This window comes from Plectropomus leopardus, chromosome 20 (genome assembly GCF_026936395.1).
Source record: "Plectropomus leopardus strain MGB_pleo_1.0 chromosome 20, ASM2693639v1, whole genome shotgun sequence".
NCBI classification, from domain to species: domain Eukaryota; kingdom Metazoa; phylum Chordata; class Actinopteri; order Perciformes; family Serranidae; genus Plectropomus; species Plectropomus leopardus.
This window is the reverse complement of record NC_142195.1, coordinates 7,880,382-7,899,578: the sequence shown is the minus strand read 5'-3', so window position 1 is coordinate 7,899,578 and position 19,197 is coordinate 7,880,382. Positions and strand designations below refer to the sequence as shown.

Sequence of the window (19,197 nt, the reverse complement as noted above, 5' to 3'; positions counted from 1 at the left end):
TATTCCTAAAATTAAGAATTAAAAGTAAGACATTAACAACTAGAATTACCGGTTTGTTGTTGTATGCCTCCCTGAACCCATCAAGTTGTGGTTACATTTTACATCCATGTCTGTGAAAATATGGAAGCTTCACACACATCTTTCCCCCGGCAGCGTAGAAGACCTATACAATCAGCACAGTTTTAATGTGGGAACACAAGATTAGTGTCATCAATTCAGTATCTGCCAAAACGTCTCTCCTTGTGTTCCTGAGATATGACATAATGTTATAGCCAGAAAAGTGGATTTATGATGTCACAGTAAAGTTGACCTATGACCTTTTGAATATAAAGTGTCATCACTTGATCATTATATCCTAGTAGACATATGTATGAAATTTTGTCATAATTAGCATCTGAATTTCTGAATTATGGCATTTTGTGAAGTCACAGTGTCCTTGTCCTTTGAGCACAATATTCTACTCAGTTTATACTTTTTCCAAAGTGGGCGTTTGTACCAAATTATAAGAATTCCCTCTATTGTGTTCTTGAGATACTACTATAATGAGAATGTGATGGATGGGGTCATGGCGACCTTTACCTCAGACCACAAAATTCTAATAATTTCATCCTTGACTCAAAGTGTTTTTTGCCAAATTTGTAGAAATTCCCTTTCTGTTCTAGCAATATCACATTCATATGAATGAGAAGGATGAATGGCCACAGTGACCTTGATTCTTGACCTTTGACCACCAAATTCTAATCAGTTTATCCCTGAGTCTGAGGGAACGTTTGTGCCAAATTTGAAACTCTCCCCTCAAGGCAATTTTGAGATTTCCTTGAAACAAAAATGAAGATCAGTTACCCATACCTTGACCTTTGACCTATGTCGCCCCAAATTTAGCAGTTTATCCTTGCGCCAAATCTGAAGAAATTCCCCGAAAGACTTCTTGTGATATCGCATTCATGAGTATGGGAGGGACAGACGCACGGACAGACACCGGCCACCGCTGTCACCGGCATATAGGCATAAAAATACTACATTCTGTAAATAAACTGATAAATGATTTTACAGTGGTTCCACTGTGGGGGACGTTAAAAGCTGCTTTGGTAACAGCAGGTCATATGCGCAGATACGTGACGAGAGCAAAAAACTTACCTGCCACAGCTCTGTCCCTCCACGTTCAGCTTACAGTAACAGCGTCCATCCAGAGGAGAGCAGTCATCCACACTTCCGCTGGGGTCACACTCACATGGCCTACAAACAATTGACGTGAAGATGAAAGATTTAAATCCGCTGCAAATAACAGACATGTGGGAGAACACCTGAAAAAGCAAGCAAGGGTTGTAAACACCAGAACAATGTAATAACTTCACTGATCTCCATTCTCTATTCGCCTGCCCCCTTCAGCATCCCAGATGGTCAGCTACAAAACAGCTACCATGGAAACAGTGGGGTGTCTTGCTCAAGGACGCCTCAACAATATAGGTCCTTGTCTTGGGCCTTGAACCCAGGTCTCCCTAATAACTCGTCTACCCTGTGAATGTGTTTTTGTCGTCACTGCTGTCATTCAAAAAGCACACGTGCCCTTGTAAAAAAATCATCAATGCTGAGATGCTTGATTTAGTACACAACTTATCACAGGAAAAGGCTGTGTAAACAACATTGATAAAAGCAAGTGAGACGGGTGGGTCAGCACTGACTTGGGAAATGTCAAAACGTGTTTGATCACCTTCATTGATTGATCACTTTTGTTTGAGACTGTAACACAGAATCTATTTTTTAATGAGGCGCAATTACAAATAATTCAATTATCCCAAGGCAAGCCGTCTCTACTTGTTTCTGCTCCACTGGTCTGAGTAATTCACACCTCAACTCAACAGCCTGATTTTGCTGCATGAATGAGAGAAAGTGTGTGTGTGTGCATGTGCATGTATGCATGTATGTGTGCATGCATAAACTTGTATTAATAGAATTTTGTCTATGAGAGTTATCCAAATTAAGGGTCAGGTCTAACACTGTTATACACTCCTGAATTATAAATTTGTTTTTACAAAAACTTGTGATATTCAATAAAGGAAGTGAGTTTCAAGGGTTGTTAACCAGTAATGGTTTTCACTAAAGCCTCCTTTATCTTCAACCGCACTGAAAATCTGCATTAACTGATGTTTTTGGTGTGGAAAAAAGATGCAAACAAAACAAATTAGAACTTCTTAAGATGATTAAGTGCATGCATTAGCAATAGCGCCCTTCACATCCGCCTGATAAGGAGCAACACTAGCACTGATTTGAAATTGTGTTTTTTTTGCAACTTGGGTAATCTAAGTCTGATATTTTTGTCCATTTTAGCTCTAGTTTGGTCTCCAACAGTTACTCAGAAAAATATCTGACTCTATCTGAAGCTAAGATAGCTTAGCATAGCTTCTGCTATGCTCGCCAGCTACTCGCTAACTTTATCAGTCTGCTATTTGGTGCTGAACAGAAAGCGTACAATGGTTTTCTAAGCGCTTTCTGCTGAACAAAAAAAAGATGAGAGCTGTATAACCTTGACAGTAGAGCTTTGGAAAACTTCAGAGTTGTTACTGTTATTTCAGCCGGATATCACTCAACTTTTCAAGTAGCACTGCTTTTACAATGATGTCAACATCAAGTACCAATGCAAAGAAGCACCTTTTAAAGCGGTATGAAACGCACCGGGGCCACAGTTTTAGAGGCAGCAGGCAACAACCCAACTTGTCAAATGTTGCCGTGTTGTCAGTGGAAGTTGGTGTCTGACATGGATGCACCAAGGATCCTTTGGCAGTGGTATGATGTGCTCTGGATGGCTGCAGTTTGTGATGCTCCTGGCAAGTAACGCTATATAAATAAAGTCCCTATGGATCCAACAAACCCCAGACTTTTACCCAGAAGCCCACTGTTTGCTTTCTGTTTAAATGTTAAGACAAACCCTGTTTTTTTTTTCTAAACCTAACCACATGCATTGTTGCCAAAACCTAAGGAGCACTGTTTTGCTTATAGCAACATTAGCTGCTAGCTGCCGGCTCAGCCACCTCCATGTGGTGAGCCAAGTGCAGACAACCTCTGACTATTGTAAAGAGCTCCTTTAAAGTCCAAAAAATAAACATTAAAGTCATTTTTCAAAACCTACAACAGAATTTCTAGAGGTGGTCAACTGTCTGTTGTAGTGTTCACAGTTTGGTGTTGAGACATAGAGTTAACACCAAACAGTCATTGATATGCGATTCAACACCATCACAACTTAGCATTCCCTCGGCAGGTAGAGCGGGTCAGGGAGAGCCAGGATAGACTTCTTATGAATATAAATACTACAACATACTTCTCCTACACACATACACACACACATACACATATGCACCATCATATAGTGCACACTTAGTAGGAGACCTCTGAGGTCAGAGAAAGTTTGAATGTGCTTTTTCATCATCCAGATGTACGCAGCAGGTCGATGCATCATAATGCTGAAACAAAGGATGGGGAAAAAAAACTGTGTGTAAACCTTCAAAAGCAAATCAGTGTCATATCTTAGAGATGAAAGCAACTGTGTATCTTAAAATCAATTCAACCCACTGAGCTCATTCTTAGCATACTAAAACAATCAAAATCAGAGCAAAGTAGGAAAACAGAAAAATACTACTTCAGCGGTTGTATCCCTTCTGTTCTTATTTGATGCTTCATCACATTTAAGAGAGATCAATTGTAGTAGGTCATCAATCTGACCAATCCTTCTTCCAATCAGTGATCAGTTTTTCTATGCAAGAAAACACCAAACAATACCCCTTTAAACAAACAGAAGCACCCATTGACTACATGCTAAATAATTGAACATCATAAATAAATCAAAACATTAGTCAGTATCTCTTGGTTGAAATATGAGTGATCTATAATAGTCTATAAATAAATAGTGTGTGACAGTTACAAGAGGTTATGGATGTTAGGGTTAATAAAACCAGATTAACATGGGATAATATTTAGCAAAAGCAGACTACGTTGACCTTTCCTAACTAAAGTATTATGCATTCAATGGTCTTTGAAGGCAAGCAGGGACATTTTTGAGGTTAAGTTTGTCCTTGGGGTTGGCTAAAGCTGTTCTCTGAAGTTTCTGAAGGCAGCGAGGCTGGATCCGGTCACCATGGTAACAGATGGAGGAGACCGCATGGTCCCTGGCTTGGTTCTTCAAACACCAGGTCTTTTTGTCCCAGTCAGGACAGCTGGCTGACCAACCAAAGCACTGACCATGTGCAGGGATATTGTCTACTTTCAGGACTTGGGTCATCATGACACTGGATATTTGCCATGTGTTTTTTAGTTACCATGTTTTTACCACTGAATTGGAGGGATAAAAGGATTGCCTAGTTGAAGGAAAGATTCTTTATATTGAATAAGATAAATTAAAATTCAATCAATCAGGCCACAAGGTCGATGCTATTTCATGCTCTTTATTCAATGTGTTGGTCAGACACAAGATGAACAGAATTCACTCTGCAAGTTTGCTCTGCAAGAAATGCAAACCCAACTTTTTATCATGCAATATACGGAAATAACACACGTTACAAGATCATATATAGTGGCTTGGTTCCATGTGAAAAGTTAACGTGTTTAATCCCATGCAGTTTAGCTTCTCTGTCTCAACTTACATGTTCATATAAGGAAATGAGGATAATTACCTCTTACAGGTTCCCACATATTTCAGAACTTTTTGATGACAAATAATACAATTTCCAACTTGGAAAAGCATGCGCTTCACTGTGTCAGTGGCACTTGCCAACCTGGTCATGGTTCTTCTCTACACACACACACACACACTCTCAGGAGAGTCTCACTTGTAACACCATAACAAACGCCACCACAGTACGTCACATATACACATTACCTGTCTTAAAGGGAAGGCTAAGCCGGTATTAGTCTTTGATAATGAAGAATTGCATGACTTTTTCATTTGTATCAAGCAGCAAATCAGTTGTTAACTGACCTTAATTGACAATGCACGTCCTTCGATTCAAGTACTGCGCATCTCAGTGTCGATGCCGGAATGATTTATCGTTCAGCCAAAAGTTGACGCATGTTCGAGCTATGTTATGTCAACAGCTGACTTACAGAAAGTGGCCTGAGTTGTATTCCATTGCGCTACATTGTGTGGCAAGTTATCCATGGAAGGTTACTGTAAAATTTAGTTTCATTACACACAAGAAAATTCCATGTCTTTTCCAAAACTTTCAATGATTTTTTTCTTATTCCATGACTTTTCGAGGTTTTTCATGACCTCGAGAACACTGTTCTTTCCTGGCCCTCCCGTAGCTAATCACATGAACCCGCTGACCCCTTATATAGTAAGGACAGACCTCCTCACAGTTACTGACATTTATAAAAAATATATAAAAGATATAAAAGGTGCACATGTAAGAATATGAGAGTATTTGAAATGTGATAATCTGATATAACAAAAATCCACCCTTCAATTGGGCTCTAATTATTTTGGAATTGTTTCTTAGTCAGCAATAACTGACTTTTTTGGCCATTTGTCAGGAGCTGTAAATATCTTCTAGTTTCTGATATGACACTTGTTAGTACTTACTAACACATCAAGCAAATATGTAACAGTAGCATTAATTTGGAGTAATGTATAAGGCAACTTGATTTTCTTTAAGTCCAACATTGACTCTTTGTTTAGCTTAAAATTTGATCCCCATCAACTTTTAGGGAAACAAAAACGAAACGAAACGAAAACGAAAATGTTTACCAGGTAGTAGTGCTATTAGTACTCGATACCTTTAAGGTATCAATCAAAAAAAAACAATACCAAATGGTATTGAAACTTCTTCAGTTATAGAATACCTGCATTTGATCCTTTTTATGACAACATCCATAAAAAGAAGACTTTGAGAGAATTGTATGATTTTGCTCGCAGCCAATCACTGCAAGTGTTCGTCAAATAAATGTGGCTACAACCCATACAGTCTGTGGTGTGGTGAAATCAAGCATTGCAGGCAGTTCAGCTTGCTGAGATGCCACCAAAATGTTCCAAAGTATAGCTTTACTACACACCTATGCTGTCTGGTGGCATTTTATGCAGCTTATTTTATGCCATAGAATGTTTCCATTCCATTGGGCAGATGTGGCTCAGGAGGTAGAGTGGGTCTACTAATTAGGAAGACTGGCGGTTTAATCCTCGGCCCCTCCAGTTCGTGGGCAAGATACTGAACCCCAAATTGCTCCCGATGGCTGTTGTGTTAGTGTATCAGTGAGGCAGAATGGTTACTGAGTAATAGTGGCACCTTGTGTGTGAACGTGTATGTGAATGGGTGAATGTAGTGGAACAGTGTTTGAGCGGTTGGATGACTACAAAGATGCTATACAAGTTCTTATACATTTACTATTCCCATGAAGTAGGAAAAAAGATATCAAATGAAATAATCTGTTGGTACTGGTATCACTTTGAGTACTGGGAGTAGGTTTTTTCAACAGTACCCAAATCTACCAGCTAGGTGTTGACTTTGACATTTAGATCAGATTATTTTGAGTGATTTGAGTATTAAAATAAGTAATATTGTTTCATGAAATGCAGACAAGCATTATGTGCTGTAACCATAATGACTGATCTGATTGTGATAACATCAACACTGTTGTACACATAAGATGAATAAAATCATAGTAAATATAGTAAATACATGATAATACTGATTAAAATATTCTGTGTATTGTGCATAAAGCATTAAGAGCAAAGGTGGCAGAAGGCAGTGACACATCTGAATGAACATGATTGAAATATTTGTTGAAATATTGATTGAACTGACTGTTGATGTTTTTCCCCAACTTCATATTTCCATGTGGAAAATTACAGCGCTCCGAGATGGCTTGCTTTTTCAAACGGTTGTTAGCAGTATGGTACTGTACGGCACATCCTGGTACCCGCTGATAAGAAGGTCACTAATTCACAGTGGTGTCACATAGAGAAATGAGAATCCTCTTGTTTACGGCAGCTTTGTAGTTTGATAAATTCAGGCTTGAGGAAGTGAGATGGTATAACTGCAAAAGAGGGAAGATTTATGAAACAAAGTCTGTCTCTGTGGTACCTGCTTATTTCTTTTTAACCCCTTCCCTCTTACGCAGGTATATTCTTTTTACCATTTCTTTAGCCGTTCTTTCTATACTTCTATTGTTTTTTGTGACTTTTGTGTCAACATGTCTGTGCGACTGTGTTTACGACTACGTGTGTTGCTCACCTGCAGCCACTGGGGCCGAGCGAGTGAAAGCCGGCCCGACATGTGTCACACTTCTCCCCTGTCACGCCAGCTCGACACGCACACCTTCCCTCTGCATCACACTGCAGACTCACTGAACCTGGGAGGGACAGCAGATGGATCAGTGGGGAAAAAAATCTGAATAAAAAACGGAGAGAATGAGGACAAAAGGGAAACAGGGAGATATATTTTCAAGGAAACGTGAGCTAAAAAACTTCAGAATTGGTAAAAGTCATTGGTGAATGACATGAAATGTGTCAATATATCATTAATAATTTGTCATGCTGCAGATAACTGAATACCTGTTATTGAATTCTGTTCGAAAACCCCCAAGGATGAGGCTGAAAGAGCAGGATATAACCTCGCTGTAGCTGACACACTGTAGCTTTAGTTAATGGAGAAAAAAGAGCAGCTGGGGTATTGCGGACATGAGAGAAAAGGAAGCCTGATGGAGTCTACTATAACCTTTCATCAATATAATGGACTCCAACAGCTCTGTGCAATCACCTTACACTATCTAGGAAATGTAGAGGAAAAAATCGCTGATGTACAGTATATGTTTCATTTCCTCCTCTGGTTCCTCTCTCTTTACCCTGATGATGGTGTAATTAAGAGCCCAAACATTTAATGTACCTACAACTAAAATTAGACTCTGTTTAATGAGTCTCTGCAATGATAAGTGAGTCGACTGGATCGATTTACAACAGCAGGGCTGAGTGAAGTCACGGGTTTATTTAATGGTCATTTGGGAGGCGAGGATAAATCAGATATGATGTGCGCAACATGAGACGAAACAAGATTCTATAAATTGTGAACCAGAGACTCTACACTTAACCCTTTGAAACTTGAGCAAATTGGATTGATTTCTTTCAAGAACAAAGGAGGAAGGCACAAGCAACAAAAAAAGAAATGACCCAAAAATTGGAAAGGAATTACAATAAATAGATAAAAAATATCTATATATACATATCTATCTATCTATCTATCTATCTATCTATCTATCTATCTATCTATATATATATATATATATATATATATATATATATATATATATATCGTTTATCCCCAGGTTTTTTCTTGGTTCCTTGATTTTGAAAAATTTGGCTATAAAATTTGCAAAAGTACAAGAAAATGAACTGAAATGAACAAAACAAAAAACAAATAAAATAACTGAAAAAGGAAAAAAAATTTAAAAAAAAAAAAATTAATAATGATAATTATAAATATTGTTTTTTTACCAGTTGTTTTTCTTTCATCCTTAGCTTTTTAAAAAAGTAATTTTCTAAAACTAAAACAGATTTTTCTTAGTGCTCATTGCCCCTTTCCCATATTTTGGAAAGAAATTTTACACATTTGCTCAAGGTTCAAAGGTTTATATATTTGTGAGAAGCATCTGAAAGCAGCCTAAAAAGCGATTTACTCCAGGTTCTAAGGGTTAAGACGGCTTGAGTAATGTCATGTTAATAATGATTTTAAAACATTTGGCCATAAAATTTGCAAATAATTAATCCTCTTTGCTTGCAGCTAAGTCTTGCTTGTGGTGGCTTATGGTGCTAATAGAGCATTCCAGTTTAACCATAATTCTATTTTATCATGCCAGAGAAAACAAAAATAATATTATTTGCATGGATTACAATTAGGGGTTTTAAGTTCTTATCACAACACAAAGTGTTTGCAGTTTACCATTCACATTGCAGTTGCAGGGCAGGCAGGGCTCCTCGGCAGACATCCTGTAGTGGTTCTCCCTGCAGCGCTCACAATGGGGCCCATCCGTGTTGTCTCTGCAGCTCACGCAGCGCCCCCCACTGCCGGTGCTGCGGTACTGCTCCATGTCGAACACACACTCATCTGACCTCCCACTGCAGTTACACTCTGCGGGCGGGGGAAAGAAAGAAAGGGAAAGAGCAAGAGGTCAAGTGAGGAGAGACGTGAAGAACGAGGAAAGAGCAGTAACAGGGGACGGAGTGGGCAGAGAAGGCAACAAGGTAGAAAGGACAGAAATAGATGGAGGAGAGCGAGAGAGACAGAGGGGGGTATATGTGCGAGAGATTATGTGTTCTGGGATTGGATCATAATTTAGAGGCTCGCTGCTAATCTCATTTCACACAGGCCTAATGAGGAGCCAATCGGCTGTCAGGGGGCACTTAGATAACAGTAATTCATGTTTATACAAGAGCAAATTACTCAGCTGATAACGCAGCATCACAGCTCTCATACCCCTCACATCAAATCCCTCCTTAGTTTACCAGTTACCCTGAGGGGGGATTTAGGTGAAATTGCCCATTTTATTATGAATCAAGCTCTCTGTTGTGCCGGCAATAACCATATGATTATTCCTTCCTGTTAATCAGGAGTCTCAGCAGTGTTCACTTTATTTCAAAGATAAAAAATGATCACCAGTTGCTTTCAAACCCAACACACTACAAACTTGGAATGGCTGGTGAAAAACATTTAATTTGCTAAAAAGATTAAATAAGATGCTTCATGTTTCTTTTGGGTCTGACTACTGTTATATTCATAAGATCATTATGAGTAAATAAGGGTTCATCATCGCTAAGAAAATCTGCATTTGTTCTTTTTTTAAATTTATTTTAACGTTGTCACAATGTAACAAGCTATATACACGCCGTTGATGTTTAGTCACATCAGAGAGATGATACGGCTGACGTGTTAGTAAAGGGATAGCAGACAAGCATACAAAAACCAGCAATAACATTCATCTGGGATTGTGATTCTAACCACTTATCAAAAGCCAAATATTCATGCTCCTTCTAGGTCTTTTTGGTCCTTCCCAACTTTTGACAATAGTGTGATGCTAAATATTCCACTGTGTTCACCAGCTAGTTGCTAACTTTGTAGCTTGAAGGAGATGAAAGGCCCCTCCCACTAACTCTAAAGAAGTCTGATTTAAATTTAACTCTATTTTCTACACTCATTTAGTGTTTTTTGTCATTGCTTTTGATTCTCCTTCCAAGTGTAGGTTTTATCTTCTCTACATTTTACATATTTTTGTGTGTATGTGTGTGTGTTTGAAACCCACATCTTTACAACAAGGGCAGGACTTGTTCAGTCAAAATCAGCTGAGCTTTTGTCAGTCACTGGAGCTAGGCTGTACAAGGTTATATTGTATTTTAAATATTCTGGTATTGGAAGAATCCGAGTGATACTGATAAATCACGCGGCAGGTGAGCGGTACATGTGGGAAGGTGAAACGCATTTGCAAAAATGCAAGCTTGAGACCCACCACCTATCGTCTGACCCCAATTTAGCTTCATATTAGCCTTTTTTTATGATCTGCATTCATATGCAGATGTCTTTTTTCTAATGATTAGCAAAAAGCCCAGGAATTCATTTGCTACACCCCTAAATTACTGGCAATAACATCGAGAGGCTTATCATTGTTAGACCAAAAGCCATGATGTTTCATTTTCTGTTCCTGTAGATATGTTAAGAAAGATGATGATGACGAAATAGAGATGATAAGGTGTGTGGCTGTGGAGGATAACTTTGATGGAGCTGTTAGTCAATCGAGTATTGCAACAAATTACATTCGCTGTTGAGCGTGGTGAAGTAATTACTTTTCTATCTGTGATATGTAACAAGTGATTCATTTGTTTTGGAAGTAACTATGATAATGTGTATGGTGGATTTATCAGAGTTTTTACTAAAAACAGCTGCCATCTGCATCAAAAACTACAAGTGCTGAAAGCGATGGACGTTATCCAAAATATTCAAACTGTGGCCATAAAACAAAAATGAGTCAAAAGAAGCTAAAACCTTGTGGAGCTGAGAGCAACTGAAGAGTCAGGTGTTAATTCTACGTCAGTTCTCTTCATTAAAAGCTACTCCTTTCACATTACACATTGAAATTTCAACCCAATGTTGGCATGTACAATTCTGCAAACCACGGATATGTAACATTTGCACCTGATTATGTAGCAGATACGTTGAAACTTTAATTTTCTTTACATGTCAACAACACTTTGGTTAACGTATGGTTATATTTAAGCACAAACCACTTGGTTAGAGTTATGAAAAGATTTTGTTTTTGCTTAAAGTAATGACAGCGAAATAAAAGATGCAAATGCCATCGATGTGTTGCCAAAAACCCTGTTATGGTGCAGTTGTCTCAACTATGTCTCGCGCCCACCACCATCCCTTCACCAGTCAGCAGATATGCATGTGATCAGATTTACACCACTTTAGAAACACTGACATTATACATATAAAACGTACAAGTGTAGCATATCTGTGGTTTACAGAAATGTACGCTGCCAACATTTTCTTACGGCAACTGGGCTGGAATTTGACTTATTTTTAATCTAAAAATATTGAGTGCTGCATCCGTCCTGAAATTGTACTCCTGATGGATGGAATAAAAAGATACTGTAGGAGCCTTTGCACCGCTGGGAGTGGCCTTTTGAACACAACATGCGTCTTTGAGTAATGCTGAGTCTCTTGTTATCACATCTGCAATCCGTCTGCTCACAGGGGCAACAGAATCTGACAAAAACTGACATTCTGCACAGGAAGCTGCTGCAGCATGACTCACATCTGATTGGCACTGGTGGGCAACTAGAGCACAAATACCACCAGCCGGCTCTACCTGTCAGCTCCCATCCACTCTGTCTTTATGGTGCCGGCTAGTGATGCAGCCCCTGCTGGTTTCGGGAGCTGATAGCCAGGTGGCAGTACTTTCAACAGACTGAACCTACGAGGTGCATATTCATGTTAAATCTAGCATACACCGTGTTGTAATCTGTGATGATATCATGGAGAACATTTGATACTCCCAGGCTATCCTCAAAAACCTAACAATTATCTCAAAATTATGTTTTACTCACATAACTTCAGGTCTATCAGTAGGTTATGTCAAAAGTGACTTCAAGTGTGAACCAAAGCGAGGAAAATGAGTTTGTGTAATTATGGTCCTTCATCCTGAAATGAGCTTTAGGGCAAACTGAACATCTGGCTTCCCATCCCTCTTAGCAAGTTCAAAAGTATATTTGCTAATGTTTTAATTATTCACTGCTTTTATTAAGCTTTTTTTTTTGTTGCTGTTTTAAATTGGTTTTTCGGTATCTGCAATGAAAAATAGGTATGTGATTTGAATAACTTTGTATCCTTGTTGACTCAAGTGTATTTTTCAATGTTGTCATTTAAATTACCAGCCTGTTATGTTGATACTGGAAAGGTCAACCTCTTATCTTAACATTATAATAAGCATGTTAAAATGAAGGAGTGAACAATCAGTGTGGCACAACAGTCTAACCCTTGTTTTCTTTCAAAAACATGGGAAAGAGGCAATGAGCAATGAAAGAAGAAATCACCCAAAAATGTGACAGAAATTAAGGAAGAGTACAAGAAAGTTCCCTGAAAATTTGTAACTAAACAAAAATAAATAAATAAAAAGCAAAACTGAAAAAACAAACACAACAAAAAAACAAATAAAAGAAACAAGGAAATGACCTGGAAAAAAAAATTAGGATAATTATAAGTATGGATAACTTTAAATATAGTGTCACCTTAGCTCATTTCTTTTTTTTCTTTTAGACATTCTTCAAAAATCATTTTCTAAATCCACTTATTTCTTGCAAATCGTGGAACATTTCTTATGAAGTTTCTCATTGCCTTTTTTTTCATGTTGTTAAAAGAAATTGCACCAATTAGCGCAGGGTTCAAAGGTTGTCTGAAAATAGCACAAGAAAACTGATGTTGGCCCCGTTTTCAGGTGGCTAAAGGTGGTGTTTATGTGATGAATTTTGCCACAAGCAGTGCACACATACAGAACAGCAGAGTGAACTGAGACAGAGCAAATCACTTTAAGCTGTTCTCCAACAGATGCAACACACAGATTTCTACGCAGCTTTCCACAGCCTGTGTTTGGCCATCTTGACCACATTTTGGTTTGTCCGCCCACAACCACCTCTTCCGTGTGCCTCCCTCGATCCTGTCCTGGAGACCACACAGCCTGCCACTGTGGAGGCTCCACACAAGTAAGGAGGCACACTTAGCTCCACACTCAGTTGGTTGATTGATGGAGCCACCTCCTCAAACACTATGCCTCACACATTTTTTGGATGAGAAATCTGCTGGATTACAATAGAAATACTTTACAATACAACACCATGGGGTATTTTGGTGGCGGCTGGCAGCTTTCTTAGCTATAAATTCTATTTTTCTCCATATATAGACAGAGGGACGTGTGGTAGATGCATTTCTTGCTAAGGTGAACAAGAAAAAGAAACTGAAATGTGACTTTAGCAGATAGATTTGCACAAGGTCTGATATGGTTTAAGGTTGATTTGTATGTATAGTTGTTCTACTAAAAACCCATTCTCCTGGAAACTTAGTTTATATGCTAATAATTTGCACAGGTGGCACCTTCTCAAAATGTTGTTACCACAGGCAAATGCAGCCAGCAATTACATAATGTTTTTGGCACAAGACATTAGTAGTTCTTGTACTGTAATTTCTGGGAGGCAAGTTTGGTGATTATGGTGACAACCTGTGAAAGCAGTCTGGCATGAGTCACTTTTCTTGTGTACACATGAGTCTGGGTATCATGTAAAATTTATAATAGGAGTTCCAATACCAGTACCCTTAAAGTGATACCAACACCAATAGAGTACTTCATCTTATACCTTTTCCTACTTTATTTAATGTGAGTGAAAGCATTCAGTAAACTAATCTAATTATTTTAATTACTTTCCCATGTTTTAATGGTATCTTGGCACGCTGAACTGCCAAATTTGCACAATACACTGCGCTCCACCTCACAACACCATAGGCTGTTCAGGTTGTAGCTGCTGCTGTAGTGGGCCCATCACACAATGCATTAAATTAAAGAATGCGTGAGGTGATACCTTGTGAGCAAAACCAGTTATTTTTTCCAGAGCTGGGTACAAAGAGGATTAATCGCAGTATCATTTGACTGGGGAAGATTTTATGGTACTGGGTTATTTCATTCAATACATTAAGGCCCGGACACACTAAATCGACATCAAAGAACTACTGGTGACGAAGGTCAACTGGTGCTTCAACTCACGTTGCCTGTGTCTTGGCCAAAAAGATGCTCTTGAATGCACTGCACAGACTACAGCCATGGTCAGCTAGCATGTACGTTTTGCACCTGCGTGGGAGAAAATAACTCTCCAGCAGTAGTCTGTATTTGCAGTCTGTATTTGTCTTTCAACCGGGGAAACCAGAAGACCAACAGGACAGATTCAAGATGCTAGCCAGCCATTTAGCACATTAACAACACAACCCAGTGTCGAAAGAACAAATGATTTTCACCGCGTGCTAGCCACCAATAACACTAACATTTATGAACTGTTTTGAAAAAGAGATCGATGGCAAAACTAGATATACCGCCACGCCTTTTTAACCAGTCAAGGTGCACTTACAGTTTACATCCATGTCCGCGCATACATGGATGCTTCGCACACATCTTCCCCCACAGCAACATTTTATGAGGTCTTCGTGACCTTGATCTTTGACCTTGACTGCCAGATTCTAATCAGTTCATTCTGAGTCTGAATGTTTGTACCAAATTTGAGGAAAACTCCCTCAAGGCCATCTTCAGATATTGCGTTCACAAAAATGATATGGATTCAAAGTCACAGTGACCTTGATCTTTGAAAACCAAATTCTAAGTAGCTTATTGTTGAGTGTGAGCGAATGTTTGTGTCAAATTTGAAGAAATTCCTTCCAGGTGTTTTTGAGTTGTCTCTTTTACAAGGATGAAACATACAAGGTCACAATGACCTACACCTTTGACCACAAAAATGGAATCAGTTCATTCTTGGGTCCAAGTGAAAGTTTTTGCCAAATTAAAAAAAAAATCCCTCAAGGTTTTTCTGTCACAAGAATGACAGAGGAGGTCATAGGGACCTTGACCACTGACCTATGAACAACAAAGTCTAATCAGCTTATCGTTGTGTCCAAGTGAATGTTGGTGCCACATGGACAATCCAAAAACAAAATGCCTCTAGCCTCCGCTATCGCTAGCACAGAGGCATAAAAAAAAAATCTCTTAGGTTTTATGACAAGTTTGTTTCAATCTCCCGCCATCTATTGATGCCAAGCCATAGTCATACATGTGGTTTGTTTAGTAAAGGTGGTCAGTTAGTTTTGAAAACAATTACCTAGAATCCTAAACTATCTGAACCACCCTTCTCTGCAGCTCCTGCATGCCTTCATTACAAATGTGTGTCTCCACTACAAAAAAAACTTGCTGCATTGTCTCCGTGTGGAAAAAGGGAAAAAGGGATGGCCCAGTGCCTTCAGTGACTATGAGCCAGTAGCACTAACCTCTCCTGACAGGCTGGTCTTGCAGCACTTCAGACTCCTGCTGAGGGCTTTCAAGGACTCTTAAATTTGCATATCATGCCCATATAGGCGTGGATGTTGCCATAATATTGCTCCTTGAGGCTTTGTCTCATGGAGATCAGCCCGGACACATAGTGAGAGCCATGTTCATTCTATATATACGGTGCTTTTAACAGCACGCCGTTTCCTTGGAATAAACTCTTATTGCAGTAGTAGCACTATGCAAAATCAGGTCACAGAGATGCAATGTGTTAATATCAAGGTTGATTTTTCTCCTTTTGATAATCAAAATAGAAGTAGTTAACTCGTGTCAGCATCACTTTAAGTGTTAGTAGATGTTTGATCGAAAGTATCCTTTGCTCTATACAAAAACATCAAATCAGCCGCTGTGATGCAAATACTTCCTGAAATACTCACCAAATGACATAATGCCACACATGAAAAGATATGTAAATCACTAAAAGGATGAAATGATAACAACAATATATGGAATCCAGGTCATGCATGAGCTGGAATATTGAGTCCAAACTAGGAATGTTTTAATATGTTATTGGTAATAACAAAAAGCCTCTAGTTTTGGAAAGACAGTGGTTGAGGAAATTAGTTAGAACTACAATTACAGCACAGTCTCAAGGTGGACACCTATGATAAGTGTCAGCAATTGAGAATCTGACCAAATGTCTCCGACTCTGTTCCTGAGATATTACTTTGAATAATGGGTAAAAGTGAGGTCACAGTAACCTTGACCTTTGACCATCAAACTTTGATCGGTTCATTTGTGAGTCTAAGTGAATGCTTGTGGGAAATTTGAGGAAATTCCTTTAACGTGTTCTTGAGCTATTGCCGTCGCAAGAATGATTCGAATGCAAGGTCATGAAGTCTCAAAGAATGAGACACAGTGACCTTTGACCTATACCCACCAAAATCTCATCAGTTCATTCTTGAGTCCATGTGAACATTTGTGTCACCACCCAAGGGCTATTGCTGCTGCGGAATCACATAATACAGAAACATACGGAAACTTATCCTGATTTTGAAATTCAGCGATCTGTGTATCGGCTGTTTTTCAGCAGCAGGGCACGGTTTTATGGAGACTTGAGGAATTTACCACCTCACCTCACCTGCATGAGAGGTGATGCAATTCACCCTCTTATTGTCTTGTGCCCTTTATATTGTTGCAGAATGCATTGTAGAGAGGGACCACAGTCCCTGCAGGCACAATAATTTCTCATTTTTACATCTAATTTGCTGGACGAATGAGATGTCGGACCAGCAGAGAGAGCAGAACACCAGCAGTGATAAGAAACCAGTCTATGAGGGATCATGCTGCACACATATCTTTGCAACCTTTAGTGTGCTGCTACAGAGGAATCAGACCTCTACCTAACCCACACACTCCTGCGCCTACTGTTGCTTTTGAGCGTAGGTTAAGATATGAATCTCTAGTAAGAGGTCCTGCAAAAAAGCAGCATTTCGGAAACAGGATAAGTTCAGTTGTCCAACAGTTGTTTACCACACCTGAAGGTTGAAGTCTCTAAACTGTAAAATAATCCTAATTTCCTCTCCACCCATGCTAAAGGAATGTGTAATGGCAGAGTGATATGTACAAAGACAGGCCATTCATTTTCTAAATGTTTTATTCTTTAACATTATTTAGGCTTTAACACAGCTCTCTCTCTCTCTCTCTCTTTCTCTCTCTCATATATATATATATATATATATATATATATATATATATATATATATATATATATATATATATATATATATATAAATATTACCTTTACTTTAGTGTGGCTGACTTCCAATATCACAGGAGCATTTTGACATTTTGGGAAAAATGCTTATACCTTTCTTGCTTGGCGTAGGTATGAGACTGATACCAGTGTTTATGCTAAATATAATGAAACTAGATCCACGAGACAGTTAGCTTAGCATGGAAACTGCAAGTGGGGGAAACAATCAACCTGGGTTGGTGGTACCTTTAGTAAATGGATGATTGAGAAGTAAAGTACGAAGTGCTTTGTGTTCCAAGCTATAAGTGTATTCCATGTACTGTTAACATGTGATTATAGTGCATTTTCTGTCCTGACTCCTTGTGACCTGCAGGTACTCCACTACATGCAGCACGTTTGTAATGCGTATCATGTGGGCGCAGCCCTGTGACAGTTGAGGTGGAAAGGAGTCAGCAGGAAACTAAGAGAAAGGATGTTGACAGGTTGTAATTAGTATTTCAGGAGGGAACAGCTTTTTTCTATATTATTGGAAAGGTTTGCTCTATGATCAATGTTTAGTTTGATCTGCGTTTCGTGTTTCAGTGTGCAGATCATATAATGTTATTGTAGGGCTAAGTATAAATAATGCTAAATTATACTAGTGTATTCCTTACACTGGATGTTAGTCTGCCATGGAAGTTATATAATGTACAACTATTGATGGGGTCCAGCAGCAAAACATATTTAAATGTTGTTTTTCCACAAATTCACCTACAAAATTACATTTTACTAGTGTCCAAGAAGTTGCTTTTAAATTCTTAAAAATCTCCCTGTATACATTATCATGGCATTTTCAGCAGTTAATTTTCAACCTACCAGCTGCTTGATTGCTTGTAAATGGGAGTACAGTGTATTTAATAAAACATCTGCTATGTGCAAAAGCGTTCGGGGTTCAGAAGTAGACCAGATGTTTGCTGTTTTTTCTCTATTGTCCTAAATTACTAGCTGAAATATGAGTTCAAAAAGCAAACACAATAAACCAAAACAAAAATACAAGGGGAGATTAACCAAATTTTAGGTTTAAATCTGCTATATCTATCACATTTCACACTAGGAGTACTACCAGAGGCTAAGATGATAAGTAGCTGCAGTATTATGTGTGTACTATTGATATTCAAAAATATGATCACAGTCTCCCAGCTACAACCGCAGCCTTCAACCTTAAATTGGTGGCAAGAAAGGATTTAAAGTGTCTTCTTACTGGAACAGCCTCAGGCTAAGCCGATGACAACATCAAGCAAACAACGGAAATCATGACGACCCGCAGCAACCTGCTTGGGCTGTAAATGGTTTCAGCCGGGGAGACTTTTGATGATAATGGCATCCCATTTCACCCCCAATACGTACACATAAACACAGACAACCAACCCTTTGCATATTTCTCCAAACCTATTTTGCAACCACAAAGCGAACTAAAAGAAATCCGAATCCAATATCAAGATTTGATAAACAATCTCGAATGACCAATAAAAACACGCAGACATGTCGCATAACACTGAAACATTCTGAGAAAAAGCCCCCCGAAGCTTCCATTTACCACCTGCTACTACTATTCACACAATAACAAAAAGCAAGACAGCTGTAATAATCTGCTGTTTGTCATTTTGCTTTTTGAAATAATTTCTCATTCTGAAGCAGTAATAAATGTCTTAAAGGTCCCATATTATGCTAATTTCAGGTTTATACATATGACAGACCAACATTTTGGTCTGTCAGATCAGTAAGTATTTTTTTATTATATTGCACAATGAATGAATATTACCTAAATGCATTGAATTTCATGTCTCCATCTGCTGGTGGGCCATCACAATTAAAGTATGAATAATATGATGTTAATTCCTTAATTAACTTAC

The 19,197-nt window shown here is 38.6% G+C and overlaps 1 protein-coding gene across 3 annotated transcripts in view; it reads right to left on the bottom strand.

Annotated features, from left to right (window-relative positions):
• Positions 1-19,197, bottom strand: part of lamc3 (laminin, gamma 3) — a 148,247-nt gene that overhangs the window by 77,996 nt on the left and 51,054 nt on the right. For all 3 annotated transcript variants that reach the window (XM_088070929.1, XM_088070930.1, XM_042509210.2), the window contains 3 exons: positions 8,922-9,110; positions 7,221-7,338; positions 1,138-1,236 (listed from right to left, as the gene is read on the bottom strand). In XM_088070929.1, coding sequence (XP_087927055.1) covers positions 1,138-1,236; positions 7,221-7,338; positions 8,922-9,110 — 406 coding nt within the window. The remainder of the gene's footprint in view (positions 1-1,137; positions 1,237-7,220; positions 7,339-8,921; positions 9,111-19,197) is intronic.